The following is a 23,179-nucleotide window of genomic DNA, read 5'->3' as shown; positions in this document are numbered from 1 at the left end:
ACCTAGGTTAAAGGAGAATCGACTCTAGTACGCAACTAGTATCACACAGAAGTTGTGGGGATTAGGTTTTCCAGTTTCTATAGTTCTCCCATATATAGTCTTTCAAATCAAGGTTTGCATTCTAAGTTAGCTTACTAACAAAGCAATCAATATTCACCGTTAGATGAAAACCTGATTTAAGATTCAAGATAAGTTTGCTTAAAACCAAGGATGTCTACCATTATATGTTCTTATCTTGTTACACACAAATGAAATATACCTTTATTTAGATATGGGTAACCGTACCTAAACATGTATATTGAGTTGGCTCAACAATAGTTAACCGAAGTTAGTCATATGAACACTTTTGTATTAACCACATTCATCTAACACTTCTAGATCAAATGATAATCAAATGAATCTAATTGTGTTACTCATAGAGTTGTTCAATTGTTTATATTCTCATAGAAGTGTACAAGACACAATTGAAGCAAAATCGGATTTGATTCAAAAGAATCAATTCATGAACATTTAGCCACGGTTTGCAAAGATTGCATTCCTTAATATATAAATGTATTTGTTCATGAGTATGAAAGAATACTTAACCGATTTTAGAACTTAACCACCTAAGTTTGCAAACAGGTATGCAAACTTAAGTTCCGGACTTTGGTCTTGTCTGACAGTTCGCAAATGAGTACGCATACTGTCGTCCCGGACCTTAACTCAGGTAAAACCGTTCGCATACTGGTATGCAAACTTGGTTCACGGACCTGATCATACCAAAACAGTATGCTATATCCAGACAATGGTTAATTGTTTTAAACTCCCATTTCAATCATTGAAACATCCTTAGAAGACGAAAATAGCTGTCTCATAAAAACTATTAGCTTATAAGTAATTTTCAAGTGATCGAAGGATGAATACGAAACATTCCAAGTCGACATCAAATGACTGTCTCAAACAAATGATGTAAGATGTTTCAAGGCAATTTTCACATGATCATCTTTTGACTTTTATTTAGTTTCCAACAAATAAATTATTTCCAACTAAACTCTTCAAAAATAATGATGAACGTAGCTATAGCAAAAACCTTTCCAATACATATTTCGAAAAATAGATAAGCGAGATAAACTCGGCTCGAAATATCAAATGTGTATAATGTAAAAGTCTACATAGCTATACGACTTAGTCCCATTAGGAGATATAATAAAATAGACTTATGAATGAAAGATAAGTTTTAGTCTCCACATATCTTTTTTTGATGAAGTTCCTCTAAACTCTCCTCAGTAGATCTTCGTTTTCAATCGATGAACGCCATGAAGTCTAAAGCTCAACTACATTCTATCCTAATCCGAGACATAACTATAAGTAGAATAGAAATCAAGACTTATAGTTTTGATCACCTAAACTTGACAAACAAGCTTGAGACAGTAATGCTTGCGAGTTCGACCGAGCAGTTCTCTAACAATATCCCCCTTTGTCAATTTTAATGACAAAACTATGAATACATATGAATTACAAAATAAATGAACTTTATAGCTTCTCATCCAACATGCTTGATTTTCTTGGTTCTTCAACATTCCTTGAATTCTTCGTCACTCCAAGTACTCCAGTGATTCTGAACGTGTTCAACTCAGCATCATAGTTGTTGAAGATCCGTAGCTATAACAATAAGAAAACAGATGTTCTCAATTATTGTTATACAGTATCATAGTATTATTACACAGCATCAAAGTTCAATTATACCACAACTTTGACAATAATACTACGGTGATATGTATCAGTCCCCCCTTAATCAATACTTCATCTCACAATGAAAACCACCCCCCTTACATAATGATCCGTAAACCTTATGTGTGTAGTGTGAACTACGAATAATTCTCCCCCTTTTTGTCAATATAAATTGGCAAAGGTACGAAAACTAGCGGGATCATAATAAAATTCCCAAAGAGATTATTCATGACTAAAAGAGAACATATCAACTTTGTTTCGAGGATTTCACATAGTCGAAACTTAATGTATTCATCAAGGAGTTTATAAAGACACAAGATAACTCCTACAATATTCCACATCCGCACTCCCCACAAATATTTGGCAATTAAGCACAAGTTCAATTAAGAACTCTCCCCCATAAAATGTCATTCCCGAAAGAACAACAAGAGCGACCTTAATTTTACAAGAAAACAAGGATTTCTTTGAAAAAATTGATACTAAAAAGAAACAAACTACAACTACTAGAAAAAAATGTGGAATTGAAACAACACTTCACTGAAACTCCAAGCTTTTATCACCCAAAAAGATATAGATAGATCCAGGGGGAAGAAAAAAATATAGAAATCTAATGAACCAAAACAACACCAATAGATTGCCTTAAGTGTTGAAACGTAGCAGTATCCAGAGGTTTGGTGAGAATATCAGTCAATTGTTGTTCGGAAGGCACAAATTCCATGTTAATGATACCATTTTCGTAGAGATCTCTAATAAAATGATACCTGATGTCGATGTACTTAGTTCTTGAGTGCTCAACAGGATTCTCAGTGATGCGGATCGCGCTTGAGTTATCACAAAAGATCTTCATTACACTACACCATTTTAAGGTTTTAGCAACCCAGAGTAGCAACAGCACTAGTGCCGTTTTCCGTTGCTAATTTCTGTTGCTAATATTTCGGAACGGTGGCTTGTTGTTCCTAATTTCGCAACCTTGAAATTTTGGTTGCTATTAGCAACCGCTAGTTGTTCATGCTTGCAAAGCACGCGTGTGGTCGGGAACACTTTGACTTATGTTTACGCCCAAGTCAAAGTTTGGTCAACTCTTCTTTTGTCTTCCACCCTTCATCCTTATCCGCCTTATCTTTTCATCGTTTGAGTTTTCTCAGCCACATTTTTCTTTCATTCTCTTTCTTCTTCGAGCTGCAGCTCAGAAGAACCCTAGTTCAGCTCTGAAGACCTATGTAACTCCAAACCCTTTTAACCAGATCGATCACAGAACCACCATCAGTATCTTCACTTTTCAAGACCTCATCTCTGATTCGAAAGTAAACCCTTAGTCTCTTCTTCAACTGACTTCTTCTTACTCAAGAGCATAAATTCATCACAATCAGCTTCAGATCCCCTTTCACAAAATCGATTGAACCACAGAAATCCTAGTTCGATCAACAGGTAACAATCGTTTTGTTTTGTGTATATATTGGTTTTAGGTTTATGTTTGCTAATGGATTTCAGTTGGAATTTTTATTGCAGTTGGAAGCATCGATCTGAGATTTTAGGTCATTTGTGAGATTTGGAAGTATCGATATGATAATCAGGTAATAGAGTTTCATTCTAGTTTTATGATTTTGGGTTCAATTTTAGGTTTCGTTGTCTGTGAGATTTGGGTTTCTGTGTGTTTTTTTTTTACGATTCTGAGTCTAAATGTTATACCCAAATAGCAGTTGCTGGAGGTGTTAGGTGATACATCCTGTTTATGCTACCAAATACTTTAGATATAATATTTGATTGTATGATTTGAAAGTAAACATCTTTTATGTGATTCTGTCTTTTGATTGTGGAAGAGTTAACGTTTACCCGTTTTGCATGCTGTCGGTTCGGGTTTTACTCGATTATGTTTATTTGTTTTGGCCATTAATATAGCGTGCCTATTTGCCTTCTTTGAACGTAGAAAGCAATATCATTTATTTTCTCAACCTATGGAAACATTAGGATACCTCGTGGATTAAATGTTTACCTTAATCAGCTTAGGAATGGAATAAAATTAGGAGAAACGTAAAAACGATAGTAAAAGAGAAATAAAGAGTTTTTATTACACAAATTATAAGTAGGAAAATATGAGATGTTAGTAGGAGGAAAAGAATCGGAGCTGTAGAAAGAAAAGAGCAAGGTTTTTGTTTTTGGAGGAAGATATCAAAAGAGCCATCTGACTCTAGGTAGAATGTTAGCCTTTCATCTTATGTTTATTTCTTCCTGTTCACGGATTTAGTTTTTGTATCTTGCCTTTTTAATTGTGGTTGCTGATTCTTAATTGTGTGGCATCTTAAAGTTCTTAATTTTACCATATGATCGTTCTTTTTCCCCTCACTAGATAGTCAGTATCATTATGAGGTTCTTAATCATGTTTTCCTCTATGATGTAGTATTTCGTAACCATGTTCAGAATTTTGTCGAGCACTACCTGTTTGTAAAAATGCTTGATCGGTATATGGAGTTCACAGGGCTTTTGGTATGATTGTGGTATATCTTGTGTTAGCTTAAAATACATAGTAATTGTAGATGGCTTGATAGGATAATGTAGACTCTAATGGTAAGAGGTAGGCGGTTCCCATGAGTGTTTAATAAATTAGTTTAGAATGATGTTAAGGATTCAAATTATGTTTTTTTTAAGAATTTTTGAAATGGAGCAGTCACTTATCGTGTTCCTCTTGAGAATTAAACTTGTTTTATATCGTTTAGAAATTTCATTTTTCTGTCAAGAAAATTGCAGCCTTAAAGACGGCAAAACCTATAGCAATTGATCATGATTTAGGCGATACTTTGTAAATGAAAATTGTTTGCGTATGTGTCATCTGCAGCGTGTCAAAAGGACGCGTCGTTTCGACCAGTAGCTTAATAGATCATGTGGACAGATTTGTGAAACATTTTTGACCTGAATTTCGCAGAAGTACAGTTCCGTACAGAACTTGTACGGAATGTTGACATACCATTGCATCTTAGAAATTTGATTGTTCTCTATATATTGCAAATTTAAAATCTTAGAATGTACTGAACTACAGTTAGCATTTTTGTTATATACAAAATGATTTTGTTATGTTTAAAGTGACTTTATTTTGTTAAAAGTTTACCTGAGCTTGTGGTTTTCAAACAATCGATGGGAAAGAAATAATGAAGCTTGGCGAAAAATATCGTGACCCGACTGTAATGCCTTGAGTTTCTGGATTGAACCTTGATCCGAAACTTGGGGTATTACATAACGTTTTAGGAAATTATTTATTCTCAATGGTGGGATTACCTTATGGGAGTTCTTTTTCTTTTAAAAAGGTTGAACCTTATGGGACTTCTTTTTCTTTTAAAAGGGTTGCTATTTGAAAGCTTCTTGAAATTGTATGGATGCTTTTCTGTACCAAGTGTATCCTTGCTCTTTACTTTTTACTTTCTAGAAAGATTTTTCATATGAATTTGGTGGGATGTTTTTTACATCTTTTATTTTTTCACAGGTTAATGCAAACTATGTTGTACTCAGGTTCTTATCTATGGATTATTTTGTTACAAGAGAAGGTTTAGGATTAAGTGCGCTTTAGGTGGACTTGATTTTGCAACTGCATAGGTCATGAAGAAGGTCTTTGATCAAAACTATGTTGTCTCATTTTTTTGTTTAGTACTGTTCTTCCTCTTGGAAGCCTCATATGATCACTAGAATACATGCATGTGCGACTACTTAGTGAAGAAGTCTCTACTAGGCATTTAAATTCATAGTGATAGGAAAAAGATAAAAAACGGAAAATTTGAAGATTACAACATGACGTCTGTGCAGTGATTGTCATTGATAATAACTGTATCACTGAATGGCCTTCTCGTATAATGCTTTGGAGATAATTGTCTTGCCTTATTTTAATTGTAGACTACCCTTAGTTTGTACAGATAAAAAGTTGCATCCACATGTGGTTGTATATCTTTCTGAGGGATCATTTTTTTAAATATGATACATTACTTTCATTTCTTTAATGTATTTGGGGTGAACAAGAATGTTCTCAAAGTTCCTGTAGTAGAACAGAAGGTAACAGTTTTCTTTACAGTCCTTGCTTCTTCGTTTTTTCTTTTGTAATTTTTTGACATGTGGATAACTATATCTTGATTGTTTCTTCATTTCCTGCACATGAAATCGACTTGGATATTTTCTGGATTACTTAGTCTCAGAGGCTTTTTTTAGTTACAACGGGTTCATTCGTTTAGTCAGTGGTTGGGGAGTATAAATAACTATCTACCGCGCAATATTTTACAGGTTCTTGATGCGACAAGCAATGAACCATGGGGTCCTCATGGGTCAAATCTGTCAAATATTGCACAAGCTACCAAAAACTAGTAAGTTGATTCATCTTTTTAGATGCTCTCCATAGTTCATATTCCATAAAAATATATGCTTATTTCATATTTTACATTTCTGCAGTCATGGGTATCAAACGATAATGGCTGTGCTTTGGAATCGAACAAATGATATAGGCAAAAATTGGCGCCACGTGTACAAAGTTTGCACATCCCCTATGCTCTTTCTGATTTTTGTAGAGCTTTATATCTGAGATGCTATGGCGCAGTATATGTGTGATTATGCATTTTCTCGAATTTCATCTTTGACATTTTCTCGAATTTCATATTTGTGGTTTTGTCATTTTTTACTAGAGAAATAGATTGGAATCCGATTTGATCTTGCATATGGTTTTTAGATTTAGTTTTTATGATATTCATTTTGCTTCGTTTCTCAACATGAGTCGGTTTCATCTGTGACTAAAGACTTTTTGCGTTGAGCTTCAGGCATTGACTGTTCTTGAAAGCCTGGTGGGACATGGTTCTTAACGTGTTATTGATGAAATCAAAGAACATGCATAACAAATTCTATCTGTCTCTTAATATTTGCCATTTGGAAATGATCGTTTGCAACATCTAATTTGAGTAAGCTTTTACGATGTAGTTAAGTATTCTTGATGATACTCCTGTTGAGTTTATTTCGCAACTTTCTGTTAATCACACTCTTCCATTTTAAAATATACTAAGTGAGCTTCTTTACTTAGACATATGCAGACATTATCCGGTTTCCAATATATCGACTCCAGTGGTAGGTACCAGGGAAGTAATGTCAGAAAGAAATTTCAGTCTTTGGTGGCACTAGTGAACGATAAAGAAAGAATTCAAGAAGCCAGACAGAAAGCACTTGCCAACATGGAGAAGTCAGTCTCCTTTCCAGAATCCAGAATACTCGAATGATTTTTAAACGCTATTGCATATGGATAAAATTTTAAAAACTTATTCTTTTACCACAGACCGTAGTAATCTTTTTAGATATTCCTAGATAACCATGATTAGCTCTCCTGTATTCTTTGTGTTGCTCAAGAATGAGCTTCTCATTATTTGAAGTTTCAGAAACTTATGGTAAATTCGGAGAATATTTCCTGAACATATTATAAATCAATTCCATAATTTACCTTCTCTTTCTATGTTCTTGTATATGGAAGTTAAATTTTCATACATAACACCTTTGTATGTACTGACCTTTAAAATTTCATAGGATTTGTAGCACAAACTCACTCAGGGGATCTTATGGGGATGAAGATCGCTACGGAATTAGAGACGATGACCGAAATGGTTATGAGAGAGAAAGTGAATATGGCTATAAGGATGATGACAGAAACAGTAGAGGTGGTGATTCATACAATCGCGATGGAGACCGTTATGGCAGAGATTCTGATGGTGGTTACAAGGATGATGATTATAATAGAGGAAGAAGTCGAAGTAATGAAGACTTTTGTATGGCCAGAGAAGTAGGAAATCTGATGGATACAGGGAATGTGGTTGTGATGACGATGGTCGTCATTCATCAAGGTATGCTATTACTTTTCAGTTACTTATATTTTGGTTAAGGAAGATTCAACACATTACATTCAACACATTTAGGGGGTGTGAATTTTAGTTTTGATTTTATGATTTCAGATCATAAAAAAAGTTAAAATAATTTTCTATGCAGACAGAAATAGCCTCGTAAGGGTAAACCTAGGGATTGATTTTCAACAAATTTGTTCACTAGACTGTATGCGTTTTATAAGATTATTGAAGTTGCACAACATCACTGTTTTGAAAACAAAATGCAATCCTACTTTGAGAATGTAGAGCCGTGCTCCCACTTCTATTGATGATTTTTTGGCTTATAAACATAGAAATTATTATTAGATTATACAAAATATAGGGTTTAGTCTTTTGTTTGTGACCTCAATACTGAAACATCAAATTGGTTATTATGCAGGTATTTGGGCTCAAGTCGAAAAGCATCTCTGGTGATGTTGTAGCAGCAGCTGAATCTACCTATCATTTGCAGAGGAAGGTTAAGCAAGCGGAGTCTCGTGATACTTCTGGTGATATTTTAGTCTTTCTTTCCCTGTTTTTCAATACCTATGTCAGTTGACACAAACTAGGTTACCCATCCATTTATGAACATCAATATAGATCGAATATTGTATGCCAATCACAAAATTTTAGATTCAATAAGTTTACTTGTGTACGTTTATATCAATTGAAGAATCCTTTCTTTTATAATATTATCTAGTAGTGATTCTCAACAAGATTATCAACAATACATTTGTATCGCCATTGTAGTTTGTATATCTGTGTGGATGTTGAATGTGAGGAATCGGGTAATTGCAGGAGGGGGGATATGGAGGGAAATAAATGTTGACTAGGTCAATAAACATAGACTTGACCTTCCTTTTTAAGGTTGCCAAAAATTAGCAAAGTCTGGTGCTTTGGTGCTAAAGTAGAACCAGAACCAATAAATTGGAACCAGAACCAACAGTATCTAGTTCCGGGTAAGGGTATTCTTCTATTTAGTAACAGATTAGCAACTACATCCCGTTGGTGCTAATAAAAATTTAGCAACGGCAACGGCCGTTGCGAATTGCCGTTGCTGACCTAGATTAGCAACAGAGATTATACCGTTGCTAAAAGTTGTGACACCGTGTTTAGCAACGGCAAAAGCCTATTGCGACCCCATTTAGCAACAACTATAGTAAGTTGCTAATACCTTAAAAGGGTGTAGTGTTATTCCAGTGTCAATTCCATAATTAGCAAGCATTTGTTTCATCCATAGAAGTTGAGCACAACATGAGCCTGCAACAATATCACATGTTGAAAGTGATTGTGAGTTTTGTTTCTTGCTATGCCAAGCCACAAGATTCAACCATACATAGTAGAAACCGCCAGATATACTCTTTATGTCTTCCACACATCCTGCCCAATCAACATCCGAATAGGCAGTAAGATCAGTGTTAGTATAAAAAGTATAAGATAGACCATACCCGGTAATATGTTGAATGTATCGCATGATCCTTTTTGTAGCTGCAAGATGAGATTCCTTTGGATTAGCCTGAAACCTAGCACAACAACCAACACTAAAAGCAATATCAGGTCTAGTAACTGTCAGGTATAAAAGATTTCCAATGATAGATCGATAAAGTTTTTGATCTACATTGACTCCTTTCTCATCTCGATGTAGTTTACCAGTAGTGGGCATAGGGGTCAGCTTTGGAATTGACTTATCAAGACCGAACCTTGTAACAAGATCCTTAGCATATTTTTCTTGAGATAAGTAAATTCCATCATTTTGTTGTTGAATTTGTACTCCTAAAAAGAATTTTAATTCACCAACATTGCTCATTTCAAATTCCCTTTCAAGAGAGACTTGAAAATCTTTAGCAAGTTTCTCGGATGTTGATCCTATTAGAGCATAGCTCGGTTGAACCCACCTAGCGTTGGTATGTCAAGTTTGGTTGTCATATTTTAGTGAATCAAAACTCATTTTAAGAGTCGTTTGATTATGTACTAGAGTCAACTTCGTATAGGTTAGCTTGAAAGTATTAGGATATGAGACAATACAAGTATTGCGAAGACTTGAAGAAGTGGAGAAGTAAGAAGCTACAACGACAACATCATCCTTCCACTTGAGGTTAGTGATATTTGACTTGAACTGTTTCATTCCCTAAAGTATCTTTCAAGTCATGCATATTGAAAACAAAACTGCAAAGCATGAACACTCTAGATAGTAGTATTAAGGAATACAATACGAGATTTATTGCTTAACCATTGAACTTTGTAGATAAGACATCGACATAATCGTTTAAATTCTATTGTGATTATGTATGGGTATGAGGTGAGGATTTCATCCTAGGAAACAATGTTTTACATGTGTTTTAAGGAAGTGAGTTCATAAACTTGTTTATGAATCGAAAAGGAAATCACCAGGCGTTATTGGTATTGTTATTCATTGCATATCTTGTGAACAACCAATATGTGTGATTTAGTATAACCGCTCATGACTTGTTTATGTTCTTGGTAAAACTACTCAAAAAGGCCTGACTTATGTATTGGTATGAATTTTATTAATGAAACCGATCTTAAGTAATCACCTGAGATGGTATGATCGAGTTTTTGATTTGTGTATGACCGACTCTGGGTAAAGGGGAATGGATCCTAGTAAGAGGTGCAATACATCACAAAGGGGAATCGATCCTTGTATGAGGTACAACAAGTTTTTAGCAGAAAGGGGAACCGATCCTATGGGCATGTGCAACACGTTCTTAGGCAAAGGGGAACCGATCCTATGGACATGTGCAACACATATAAGTTAGATACCATATATATGTGGGTAACCGATCCTAGTACCTAGTCAACTGAATTTTGGAAAGCTAGTGTGACTATGCACAATATTCACATGGAGGTAGAACCGAAACTTGTGTTGGTAGAACCGTTAAATCCATGATTTGTGATTGAGTGTTCTGGATCAATCACATAGTTCTTGAAAGTCAGATGAACCAATTCTAAACTTTTTTGGAAGTGTGGCAAATCGGTTTCAAGGTTGTAAGTAGGAAAGAGGAATTACAAAGTAAGGATGTCGATATACTTTGAACATGTGCTGTAATGTTTATCTTTCATTGTTCAAAGTTATTCCTTAATAGCTAAACAAAGAAAACCGCAGGATCGAAAGATAAATAAGTTAAGAATCTTTTATTTAAGGTTTTTAATTTTATTTTAGGAAAACGAGAATTAGTAATGTGCATTTACTAGTTTAAGATTTTCCAAAGAGATTTTAGGTCAATATTTTGGACAGAGCATTTCCAGGAATTATGGAAACCGAATTTGGAATATATTGCATATCTTGAGAATATTTTCGGTTTTGGAAATTCCTTGGTGTCCAAATTTCCTTGTCTATAAATACTTGAAGTTTGCATTTCTAGCAAACTAATCCTTCGTGACATCAAACTTCCTCGGTTGTGTTGTTACTGGTGTAGCCGCCTATTCTGAGAGAAGAGTAACTTAATTAGGCGAAATCTCTTACGGCACCTCAGTTTAAAGTCTTCTTTGGGATTGAGAAGCTCTATTAGTATCGTTGGTGGGAAACTAGATAATTATGGTTTATCTTGTGTTTTCGATTAATTTGATTGACTAACGGTGGTTGAACTTTGATTACACCTAGTTTGTTTATGCTTGAGAATCTTCTCTTCTGATATAAGATTCACTCAAACTAGATCGAAGTTTCGACAGGGATCTTTAGACTGTTTTTATTTCTAAAGACGATCTTGTGATAACCATTGTTAACAGACCCCGTTCTGTGCATGATTGGTCACAAGAGATTCAAGTTGTTGGGTGCAGGTGTTTATTGAAGATCGAAGAAGATTCGAAGACAAAGAAGATATTAAAGATTTCTGATTTGGGGTTCATAATCTTTGGTGTGCACAATACTTGTTTCAGTATAGAGGATCCGTCTGTAATCGGTTTATCCTTGTGGTATATTGGATTGATTAGTTGTGTAGATCGGCATCAATACAATTCTTTGTGATTAAAAGTATTGATTGCAAAATTTTAACAATTACCTTTGGTAGTTGAGAATAAGATAGATCTAAGAACCTGACGAAGGAGTTTATTGAGATAAACAGAAGAACCTTTGTCGAACTCACATCACTTGGTTGAAGAGAGTTGCTACCAAACAGATTTGTTGTTCCTTTACTGTTTGGTATATGAACCAAAGGAATTGTTCCAAGTACGTGACTTATTCATAAGTTGGAGGCGTGGGAATACAGATGGAACTAGGTGAACTATAGGTTTAGTTGCTTGGTCTCAATTATACGAAGTTAGTTTAATTTTGTGTAGCTGCTTAATCCCGAGAGTATTCAATTTTGGACAAGGTCCCGGGGTTTTTCTGCATTTGCGGTTTCCTCGTTATAACAAAATCTTGCCGTGTCATTTACTTTTATTTTCCGCATTATAATTGTTTTATTATAATTAAAGTAAATTACACAAACGTTAATTCCTATTTACTTGATAAGCAATCCTAAGTCCGAACCTTTTTATCAAGTAAACATACTTCGTTGTTGTATTGTCTCGATCTCGTATCCATAGACGATCACACGAACTGTGAACCGATTAGTTGCACTGTCTCGACTCAGTCCATAAACAAAAACTTTCGGAGAAAGGACTTATAGGTAGGAAAAGTTTTATCTTGAGGTATATTTGGGTACCCTCGCCTTTTCAATTGGTATCAGAGCAGGCAAATACGGAAAATATCTAACAATCTGTGTTTGGTGTGATCCAACCTATAAGAATGAATCTAATAAGTGATTCAGTTAACATACCACCAAGATTTAATGGGACAATCTAGCCATTACGGAAATCGGCTATGAAAGCTTTTCTTTAATCATATTTTAATACTTGGCTATTAATCGAAGACGGATACCAACAACCGATGGATTATTCGGAGTCAGAGTTTAAACGCTTAGCGTCTTATACTCTTGAAGAAAGAGCTCTTGCAAAGCAGAATTCGGATGGTTTGAATGCCATCATACATGCAGTTAGTCATGATCTTCTACATCATGTGCTAACCTGTAGAACTTCTAAAGAGGCATGGGATATTCTTGAGAGCGTATTCGAGGGAGATGAATCTGAAAAAGAGGCTAGACTTCTTTCCCTTTCATCTGAAGGGAACATCTCAAAATGGATGATAACGATACTTTCGAGGAGTTTAATTCTAAACTTTCTGAGATTGTCAATGCATCTTGGAATTGTAAAGGCTATACCTGAAAAGGAAATAGTATGCAAAATTCTCAGATCGTTACCATCCAGATACGAATCTAAGAAACATGCCATAATAGAAGGTAATGATCTTTCTCTACTTTCTCGAAGCTCTCTCGTAGGAAAGTTAAAGATCTTTGATAGAGAAATTCTGCTGAAGAATGAAACTAAGAAACGTTGACAAGAGGACAAGGTATATGTTGAAAAGGAGCTTGACTCAACTATTGTGCTTCTAGCGCAAAGAATGAAGGACATATTATCTATTGATAAACATGTTCCTGATACACTATCGGTTTGCCATAAAAAGGGCAATGACATATGGAAAAACACTGTCCCAGCAAAAGAAATCAAAAGTGAAACAAATCTTATGTCTCCACTCTTGATGATATTCTGGAGAAAGAATCAAATGAAGAAATATCTAAGTGTAATGCACTTCTTGCCAACTCTAACAATGAAGAATTCTGTGAGTCTAATCAACTCCTAGAAAAACGTGAGTTGGAGATTAAGGAAAATAAAAGTTTAAGCCTGGTACTTGAAAACCTTTTGAAATTCCTCTAAGATAAAACTCGTATGGTAAAATCTGGACAAGAAAAATTGGGTGAAAAACCAAGAGAATCGGAAACTAGTATATCTGATAACATGATAAGTTCTTCAGTTGGAGAAAACAATATCACTTCAATCCTTCTTGAAAAATAAACTTATCAAAGCTCTTCGTAAGGGGATAAAGAAGACTAGTAAATTTATGAGATTTCAAAAGGAGATTGCAAACTGTTGCAATTACAAGAGAATGAAAGAACAGAAGGAAACACAGTCTATTGTGTTTATAAGTCATCCGAAGGATATCTTTGTTAATTATTGTGAGAATAATTCTCACCTCAATACACAATGATTGTGTTGAAATTTGCATCCTCACTTGTTGCCAAAAATTCTGATTGTGAGAAGCATAAATCTAGGCAAGTTGTTCATGTTTGTTTCTTTAGTGAAAAATAATGGATATCTTTTATTTTTGGGAAAAATAGTTTCAGTTTCCATAAACCAAATTATTCCGTGATTTTCTCCCATCTTATATATCTTCTTCCTGTCTGAAAGAAGACTATTTTATTTCAATGGAGAAATCGGTAAAAGAAGGGTCATCTCCTGATGATTTAGCACTTTGTGCATCAGTTATGACTGAAACTCATGATGTCTCTCTTCATGATAACTCTCAATATTCTTTAAGGAAACAGATTCTTACTGTTAAAGGTTGCATTAGATATCATGAGCTGGTGATAAAGGATTCAAAAGAAGTACTAGCTAATCTTCATTCTCGACTGTTTGAGATGAAAAAAATTATCTACTGAAAAGGGAAGTGCTCGGAAGAATTTGAATCCAGTTTTTGAAAGCAATCTTCACAAGAACTGAGAAGGGAATAATAGACTCCAATTTTTTGTTTCTTTAAATGATTGTATTAAGTCTATTATGAATAAAATTATTTGATTTATAATTTTTCTTGTGATGGTTTTTGACTTACATAGCCTGTGCTTGAATGCTTTATTATTGCTATGGATGTTTATGGGATGTTTGATTTCGGTTTTATTACCTTGATATTCGATCTCATAATGTTATGAACCCTTGTGGTTTGGGTGACTTTTTGATTTAGCAGGATTAAGTTCTAGCCCATGTTGATAGTCTTTATCAAAGGATCATGAGGGATTCTGATAGAAACAATATGTGAAAAAGTCACAATATGTTGAATCGGTTTTGGTTTAGCATAAAATCATATGTGTTTCGAGGGTTTTCAACTTTTGCTTGCAATAGTTAAAAACCGGTTTTCAGCCTTTCTCTGGTAAAGGTTGGTTGTTGTTATTCTTTTGTTTTGCATAAGAATGACAACATAATGATATTTCGATATCAATTCTCCCTGGAAGAAGATGCAAACATATTGGAGAAGTGGATGCGAAATTTGAGGTAACAATCTTGTTAGTTAATTGTTTTCCTGTTTAAGAAAAGCCTGATATTTATCTTATATATTTATTGCTTTTGCTTAACAAAATTTCGGTACAATTGATGTTTTATTCCATGACGTGTATATGGATGTGTGTGTGATTCAATTGGTTCCGATTAAGAAAAACTATTGTTATCTTGCTTTATTGTGTGGTATCAATTGTTTAGGCTTACAAAATTTCGGTGCAATTGCGGTGCTATAATGTCTATGTTGTTTCAATTGCTTCCGGTTGAGGTGAATAATTATGCAAGTTGATTTATTTGGTTTGTATGAATTGTTTATGGATTAATGAAAAAAAAAGTTTACGGATTGTTTTGTGATTAAAATTATTGATTGCAAAATATTAACAATTACCTTTGGTAGTTGAGAATAAGATAGATCTAAGAACCTGACGAAGGAGTTTATTGAGATAAACAGAAGAGCCTTTGTCGAACTCACACCACTTGGTTGAAGAGAGTTGCTACCAAACATATTTGTTGTTCCTTTACTGTTTGGAATACTAACCAAAGGAATTGTTCCAAGTACGTGACTTATTCATAAGTTGGAGGCGTGGGAATACAGACGAAACTAGGTGAACTATAGGTTTAGTTGCTTGGTCCCAACTATACGAAGTTAGTTTTATTTTGTGTAGCGGCTTAATCCTGAGAGTATTCAATTCTGGACAAGGTCCCGGGGTTTTTCTGCATTTGCGGTTTCCTCGTTAACAAAATCTTGCTATGTCATTTACTTTTATTTTCCGCATTATAATTGTTTTATTATAATTAAAGTAAATTACACAAACGTTAATTCCTATTTACTTGATAAGCAATCCTATTGTGTTTGGTTAAGTTCGAACCTTTTTATCAAGTAAACATATTTCGCTGTTGTATTGTCTCGATCTCGTATCCATAGATGATCACACGAAGTGTGAACTGATTAGTTGCATTGCCCCGACTCAGTCTATAGACAATCACTTTCGGAGAAAGGACTTATAGGTAGGAAATTTTTTAGCTTGAGGTATATTTGGGTACCCCTCGCCTTTTCAATAGGTATCAGAGCAGGCAAACACGAAAAGATCTAACAATTTGTGTTTGGTGCGATCCAACCTATAAGAATTAATCTAATAAGTGATTCAGTTAATGTACCACCAAGATTTAATGGGATAAACTACCCATTATGGAAATCGGATATGAAAGCTTTTCTTCATACCCGAGATTTTAATACTTGGCTTTTAATCGAAGATGGAAACCAAGCTATTTTAGTTTCTAAGCAGACTTAGCTTGAATCTTAAATCAGGAGTTCATCTAACGGTGAATATCAATTGCTTTGTTACTAAGCTATCTTAGCTTTGATTGTAAGTAACCCTGATTTGAAAGACTATATAATGGAGAACTCTAGCATCTGGGAAGCCAGATCCAACTATTTCTCTGTAGTTGCTTATTCTGATCTTACTTCTACTATCGTATTGAGTTTAATCTTCTCTAAGATTTTCTCGAGATTTATCTCCGATAGGTAAGATATAAAAAATAATCACAACAGTTCTTCGTCTCAAAATCTTGTGATTCTGCAATAACTTCTTCTGTTAATCAGCTAGGTTATTGTGAGGTGACTAATATTTCTAGGCTTATCTTCGGGAGTATAAGACCGAATTATTAGTTGAATTTCCTGTTCACCTTGATTTATCTAAAGACGGAAACAACAACCAGAATAGAATTATCTGTGGGAGACAGATTTGTTTATAAGTCTTCGACTTTGGGTCGTAGCAACTCTTAGTTGTGGGTGAGATCAGCTAAGGGAATCACGTGTGCAGAGTCCTTTTGGGATTCAAGAGGCGTAAGGAACGCGACTGTACCTTAATCGGTATGAGACTTGGTTAGGGCTCAACTACATTCCAACCCGAAGTTAACTTGTAGTAGGCTAGAGTTTGTAGCGGCTTAATACAGTATGGTGTTCAAATCTGGACTAGATCCCAGGATTTTTATGCATTTGCGGTTTCCTCGTTAACAAAATTTCTGTTGTCTGTGTTATTTCTTTTTCACATTATATTTGTTTATATAATTGAAATATCACAGGTTGTGCGTAGTTCAATCATAGTTGATAAATCCGACCTTGTTTGTTGGATAGAAATTTATTGACACTCAGACATTGGTCTTTGGTGCCATCCGAGTTATTCTCATATCAATCAGTCTCACGGATTTCTATCCAATTGATTTACTGATTGTGTTAGAGCATTGCTCGGTCGAACTCGCATGTGTTGCTATCTCAAGCATGTTTGTCAATGTTAGCGATCAAAACTGTAAGTCTTGATTTCTAGTCTATTATAGCTAAGTCTCGGACTAGGATAGAAAGTGTAGTTGAGCTCAAGGACTTCATGGCGATTCATCATACAAGAAGAAGAACTACTCAAGGAACCGGTGGAACTTCTCGACAAAAAGGTATGTGAAGACTTTAACTTATCTGTCACTCAAAATTCTATCTACTCTATCTCCTACTCATTGAGACAATAAGTCGTATGCCATATATATAGACTGGATTCTACACATTTGGTATTTCGAGCCGAGTATACCTCGCCTATCTATATCTCGAAATATGTGTTGGTAAGCGTTTCGCTTCGATCAAGTTTATCTTTACCTAGTGACGAAAGTCATGATATGTTTCAATCACTTTGAAAATTGCTTTGACGAGAAATGGTTTGTGAATAACAACTATATAACGTCCTCTAAGAATGTTTCAATTATTTAAATGAGAGTTTAGATTACATAACCAATGATGGACATAAACATTGTTGTGGAAACACATTTATGTATAAGTCATATTCCTTGAACCAAAGTTTGCTAACCTTGTTGATCAAGAGAAACCGGAGAATGGCGTGATCCAAGTCCGCGAACTCAGTCCGCGAACTACCGAACTTCACATCCCGAGAAATTCTGCTGGAGTTGACAAACTAGACTAGTCCGCGAACCCATTCCGCAAACCGGTGAAAGTCTTTGCCGAGATTTTTTACTGGAGTTTGTAAACTCTACCGGTTGCTTAAGACCGCGAACCTAGTCTGCGAACTTGAGAAAGGTTATATATCTGAAGATGATTTCTGAAATTAAACTTATAAAGACAAAGGCATGCAGTTTGCAAATCGTGGCTATAAAGTTCATGAACTGATTCAAGTGAATCAAATCATCTTTGCTTCAATTGTGTCTTGTGTAGTACATGAGATTTCCTTGCAATTGAACAACTCTCTAACTAGTTCATTTGAGCCATTTGAACTAGTTATGGTGTGGAAGAACATGGTTGATATGAGATGCTCATATGGCTAACCTTTTGGTTGACTATTATTGAACCAACAAGTGCATAGGTTTGGGTACGGTTAACAAACCTAGAAACGTGCATTGTTAAGTATGTGTAAAAAGCTAAGTTTTCGATCTAACGATTGAGAAATATTAGCTTGAATCTAAATCAGGTTTTCATCTAACGGTGGATATTGTTTGCTTTGTGACCAAGGCAAAATCCTGATTTGAAAGACTATATAAAGGAGATGTCTAGTATTGTGCAAAACTAATCCCCACACCTTACGTGTGATACTAGTTTGCGTACTAGAGTCGGTTCTCCTTTAACCCTCTGGTTTTCTTTTCTCAAACCGGGTTAACGACTTAAAGACTTCATTGGGATTGTGAAGCCATACCGATACTACTTTTATCGCAGTTGTGTGATCTGATCTTGCATCTTCTATCGTATGAGTACAATCAGATTGATTGGCTTGAGATTGATATCTCCGATAGGCAAGATATAAAAAGTAATCAAAAACGTCTTCGTCTCATCGTTTGTGATTCCACAACATCTTGTTTTGCTACCATACGATTAAGATTGTTGTGAGGTGATTGATTAATCTAGGTTGTTCTTCGAGAATATAAGACCGGATTATCAATTGGTTCCTGTTCACCTTGATTATTATCAAAAGACGGAATAAAACCTTTAGGGTTTATCTGTGGGAGACAGATTGATCCTTTGATAGACTTGTCTGTGTGAGACATATTTGTTTATTGTTAAAGCCTGCGATTTTGGGTCGTAGCAACTCTTAGTTGTGGGTGAGATCAGTTAAGGGAATCAAGTGCGCATTATCCTGCTGGGATCAGTGGCGTAGGAGCATAAATGTACCTTGGATCAGTGGGAGATTGATTGGGGTTCAACTACAGTCCAGTCCGAAGTTAGCTTGGAGTAGGCTAGTGTCTGTAGCGGCTTAATACAGTGTGTGTTCAATTTGGACTAGGTTCGGGGTTTTTCTACATTTGCGGTTTCCTCGTTAACAAAATTTCTGCTGTCTGTGTTATTTGAATTTCTGCATTATATTGTTTTATCTTTATAATTGAAATAATACAGGTTGTGCGTTTGAATCAATCAATTGGAAATCCGACCTTTGGTTGTTGGCTGATATTGATTGATCCTTGGATATTGGTCTTTGGTACCATCTAAGTTATTCCTTGTATTTGATAAAGACTCGCTGATTGTTATTAGCTTGAGTAAAGATCAAATCAAGAGAGAGATATTAACTCCTCGATATACTTTAATCTTGATTGAGTCTGACTGTCTAGTTGATTCTCTATTAAAGTATATTGGAGTTAGTCCATACAGATTTCTAAGCGAAATATTGGGTGGTGTTGTTAGACCCCCGCTTTTTCAATTGGTATCAGAGTAGGCAAACACATTCAAGACCTTACAAGTCTGTGTTTGTAGAAATCTGAGTCTGAGGACAGAATCTCGCACGCATACCAAAATGCCTCCTAAAGCTTTCAACTATGTCAGTTGTCTCGGGAATACCTCAAAGGATTGTTCCTTAGTTGATTCTTCCGAATCCCGAGGTAGGAAGATTGTCTCATCTTGTGTTGATCACTCTTCCTCCAATGAGACATTGGACACAATGGCGAAAGCTGAAATGGAGCTCACCAGAATAGCAAAAAATTTTACTGAGTTCGTTGATCTTCAAAATCAAGATCAACTTATCGATGAATTTGAAAATTCTATTGATCGAGAACGTGTACTCTATAACATTATTGAGTCCTTCTCTAAGGATATTGAGAAACTTCTTCAAGAGAATAATCTACAGCGTGAAAAGATTTTTGATCTTGAAAAGGTTATCAAAGAAGGCTCAATTAGAGAAAAACGGTTGATCAAGAAGCATTCATCTGAACTTGACAGACTTCGTGTTGAAAAAGAGAAGCTAGAAGCATCACTTTCACTAGCCCATAAACAGTGTATGACCTTGGAAAGGAAAACTCTGTCTTAAAGAAAAATTCTTCTGTTCCTCTTGACATACAGTACATGAAGAAAGATCCTCCAAAAGAAGATTGTGTCGAGAAAAGTTTATATAACTTACAATCTTCTCACAGGGCTGTAAAGCTAAAACAGATGTCGTCTGTTGCATCTTCTCCACGAACCTGTACTTTATGTGGAAAATGGAATCACTATGCTATCCATTGCTTTGACGGGAACAGACAAATTTCTAAACTTCGTAATTTTCTTCTTTTCACTGTCAATGGGGTAAATAGTCAGTCGACTACTGCAGTGAATCTCATGCTCACAAGAAACCAGACATCTTATAAAAGTGATCTCCTTCCCAGGAATCATTACAGGACTTCTGTGCATTCTAGTGGTATAAAGTCTTATGCTTCCGATGAAAGCATGACCTGTGCTTATAAGAACAACTCTGGTGAATCTAAGTATAGAGTTTGGAAGCCCATCTCGGAAAATCCTCTTGAACCAATTTCTAGAGGTCCTAGACTCAGTAATCAGAAAGCTCCTTCTCTTGAGCTTTCAGGAAGAGCTATGAGAAATTTTCCTAAAAATGGAAACTACCATGGGAATACAAGAAATGCTGAAATCAAATATCTTGATGGAAATCACAACTACTCTCTCAAAACCTATGGTGAGACTATGTCTCCCTCTGCTACCTAGTAGAAGAAAGCTCATCCTTGTACCTAACTTGAGAGATACAAGGATGATGTTTGAGAGATGCTCAAGCAATTAACCGATTTTCATTAGTTTGTATGTTTGATATCTTATGATGTGTGTTTTAGTGTTTCTTTCCTTATTCACCGTGACCTTTCTCTTTAGGGCTGGAAAACTTTTGAAAGTGTCACAGTATGCAGTTTTCCTGATTGGGTCCATTTTTTTGGCGTTTGGCCTAGTCCACGAATGTCCATATGTCCTCAAGGAACTCTAGGGTTTCTATATAGGGTGTATACTTAAACATATATATTACTCATATATGCGTTCACTAATCTTCATAAAGGAACCCGATGGAAACTGTTCCCAAAGAAGAAGTTAACCCTACTGTAGAGGATGATCTCAAAGAAAATGATCCTGCTCAAGAATTTATTCTGAAGAAGATGCTTGAAAGGAAAGAGTATAATTCTTGGATTGGAGAATCTGTCAAGTATTTAATTCTCGTTCAGAATGAAGTAAAGAACGAACTTGCTAACCTTCAACTGCAGATCAACCAGCTTATTGATGGACATGCAAAAATCCTTGGTACTCAGAATATCTTGATCAGAAATCAGAAGAAAGTTATTCTTGACTGCGCTAAGGCTCGTCACTTTGTTCGTATTGTTGATCGAAAAACTAACGTTCTGACTCATGAACATGGTGTCTCTACAGTCAACAAAATCAAGGATATCAGTGACTCCTATTTCGATGGACCATTCCATAGGTATGAAATCATTAAGGAAAACTGAGTTTCATTTGTTGCCTAGTATGTCTTCTTTTTGATTTAGTTGGAAGAATAACTAGTGCTTGAATAATAATGATTGTGACTACACATAGATATTATTTTTCATCTTCTTGTTCTTTTTTAGGTTTATTGGTTTAAATTCTAAAAATATTTGGAGGATGATGTTTTTGCAGTATTAATCTTTATGATTTGTTATATTGCAACTTGTTATGGGATATGTATGTGAACATGAAGGTCCCATATCTTGTCAAAAGTAAAGTTGTTCATGAGTTGGTATTCATGTACTGGTAAAAGAATGAATAGACTTTTGACAAATACAAAATTTAAGCCTATATTGTCAATTCTTTGATGGGAGATAGGTTAAAATCTTTTATTTTCGAGGATTATGTCTATTAATATCGTTATGCAAATAGTGATCGAAGATAGAATGAATCCTTGGGTATTCGCAGTATTGATCATCCCTGATCCATATTTTTTGTATTACTGTGAGGCTCTGTAATGCATCTTATGTTGAGCACGATACAACGAAGTTGATTATATTTTTAATTAGATTTGTTGGTTGTTCCATAAGGTACTTTATGTTGAGCATTTTTGGACTAAATTAATCATCTTGTTTGGTTATTTAGTTATTGCTCCATAAGTCTTTTTATGTTGAGCAAAACAATTGACAATTGAATTGATTAGTTTGGTTGTGTATTCCAATTAGATTAATTATGGGTTCTATTGTAATTAATCTAGTTGAGTATCTTCATACTCCGTAAGATTCCTCTTATGTTGAGTATATGTACGACTATCCTATTCATTTTCTAATGGTTATGTTAGTCGTATGCTCTGTAGTTCTCTTATGTCGAACATAATCAATTAAGTTGATCACTTTTTGTGTTTGATTTGATTGTGTATTCCGATTAAATTAATCATGGGTTTACTTGTGATTAATTTGATTGAGTTTTTGGATATAGAAAATCATTCTCATGGTTTTTGGTGTTCATTAAAATCCTTCTTTTCTTTTGAAGTTAAGGTCACTCTTGTTGTTCTTTCGGGAATGACATCAAATGGGGGAGAGTTCTTTTGAACTTGTGCTTAATGGTAATATCTTGAGGGGAGTGCGGCTGTGGAATATTAGAGGGGTTATCTTGTATCTTTAAACTCCTTGATGAATGCTATTAGCTTCGGCTATACGATTGCATCTAAATTATATGGTATGTATTTTCTTTTAGTCATGAAATGTTTCTTACGAAAATTTCATTATGATCCCGTTCTTGTACCTTTGCCAATTTTATTGACAAAAAGGGGGAGAATTAATATGTAGTTCACACTACAAATACATATGGTTTTCGGATCATTGTGTAAGGGGGAGTGGTTTCCATGTGAGATTGAGTATTGACTAAGGGGGAGTGATACATATCACCATAGTATTATTGTTAAAGTTGTGATACAATTGAACTTTGACACTGTGTAATAATACTATGACACTGTATAACAATGATCGAGACCGATGCTTTCTCATTGTTATAGCTACGGATCTTCAACAATGGTGATACTAAACTTACAACCTTTGGGATCATTGGAGTACTTGGAAATGACAAAGATTTCGAGGAATGTTGAAGATTAGACATGTGGAATAGGAGCTACTAAAGTTTCTTTATCTTTTTTGTATTCCATATGTATTGATAGTTTTGTCACTAAAATTGACAAAGGGGGAGA

The 23,179-nt window shown here is 35.1% G+C and overlaps 1 protein-coding gene across 8 annotated transcripts; it reads left to right on the top strand.

The window, feature by feature from the left end:
• The first annotated feature begins 2,877 nt into the window (after window positions 1–2,877).
• On the top strand, window positions 2,878–8,290 carry LOC113303176 (clathrin interactor EPSIN 2-like). 8 transcript variants are annotated; one of them, XR_003337330.1, is made up of 7 exons: window positions 2,878–3,138; window positions 3,220–3,284; window positions 5,971–6,050; window positions 6,136–6,635; window positions 6,765–6,910; window positions 7,249–7,562; window positions 7,981–8,290. XR_003337330.1 is itself a non-coding variant. In XM_026552200.1 (7 exons), exons 5-7 carry the CDS (start codon window positions 6,759–6,761, stop codon window positions 8,013–8,015), a joined length of 501 nt encoding a protein of 166 aa, XP_026407985.1. In that variant the 5' UTR covers window positions 2,878–3,138; window positions 3,220–3,284; window positions 5,971–6,050; window positions 6,136–6,214; window positions 6,755–6,758; the 3' UTR covers window positions 8,016–8,290. The 8 variants fall into 8 exon arrangements, 6 of the variants coding, with proteins under 6 accessions (XP_026407985.1, XP_026407984.1, XP_026407981.1 ...); XR_003337329.1 differs by having other exon boundaries at window positions 6,136–6,653; XM_026552200.1 differs by having other exon boundaries at window positions 6,136–6,214; window positions 6,755–6,910.
• Window positions 8,291–23,179: the final 14,889 nt, after the last annotated feature.

This window comes from Papaver somniferum, chromosome 8 (genome assembly GCF_003573695.1).
Source record: "Papaver somniferum cultivar HN1 chromosome 8, ASM357369v1, whole genome shotgun sequence".
Classification (NCBI taxonomy): domain Eukaryota; kingdom Viridiplantae; phylum Streptophyta; class Magnoliopsida; order Ranunculales; family Papaveraceae; genus Papaver; species Papaver somniferum.
The sequence above is the reverse complement of the archived record's forward strand: the minus strand, read 5'-3'. Positions and strand labels throughout refer to the sequence as shown.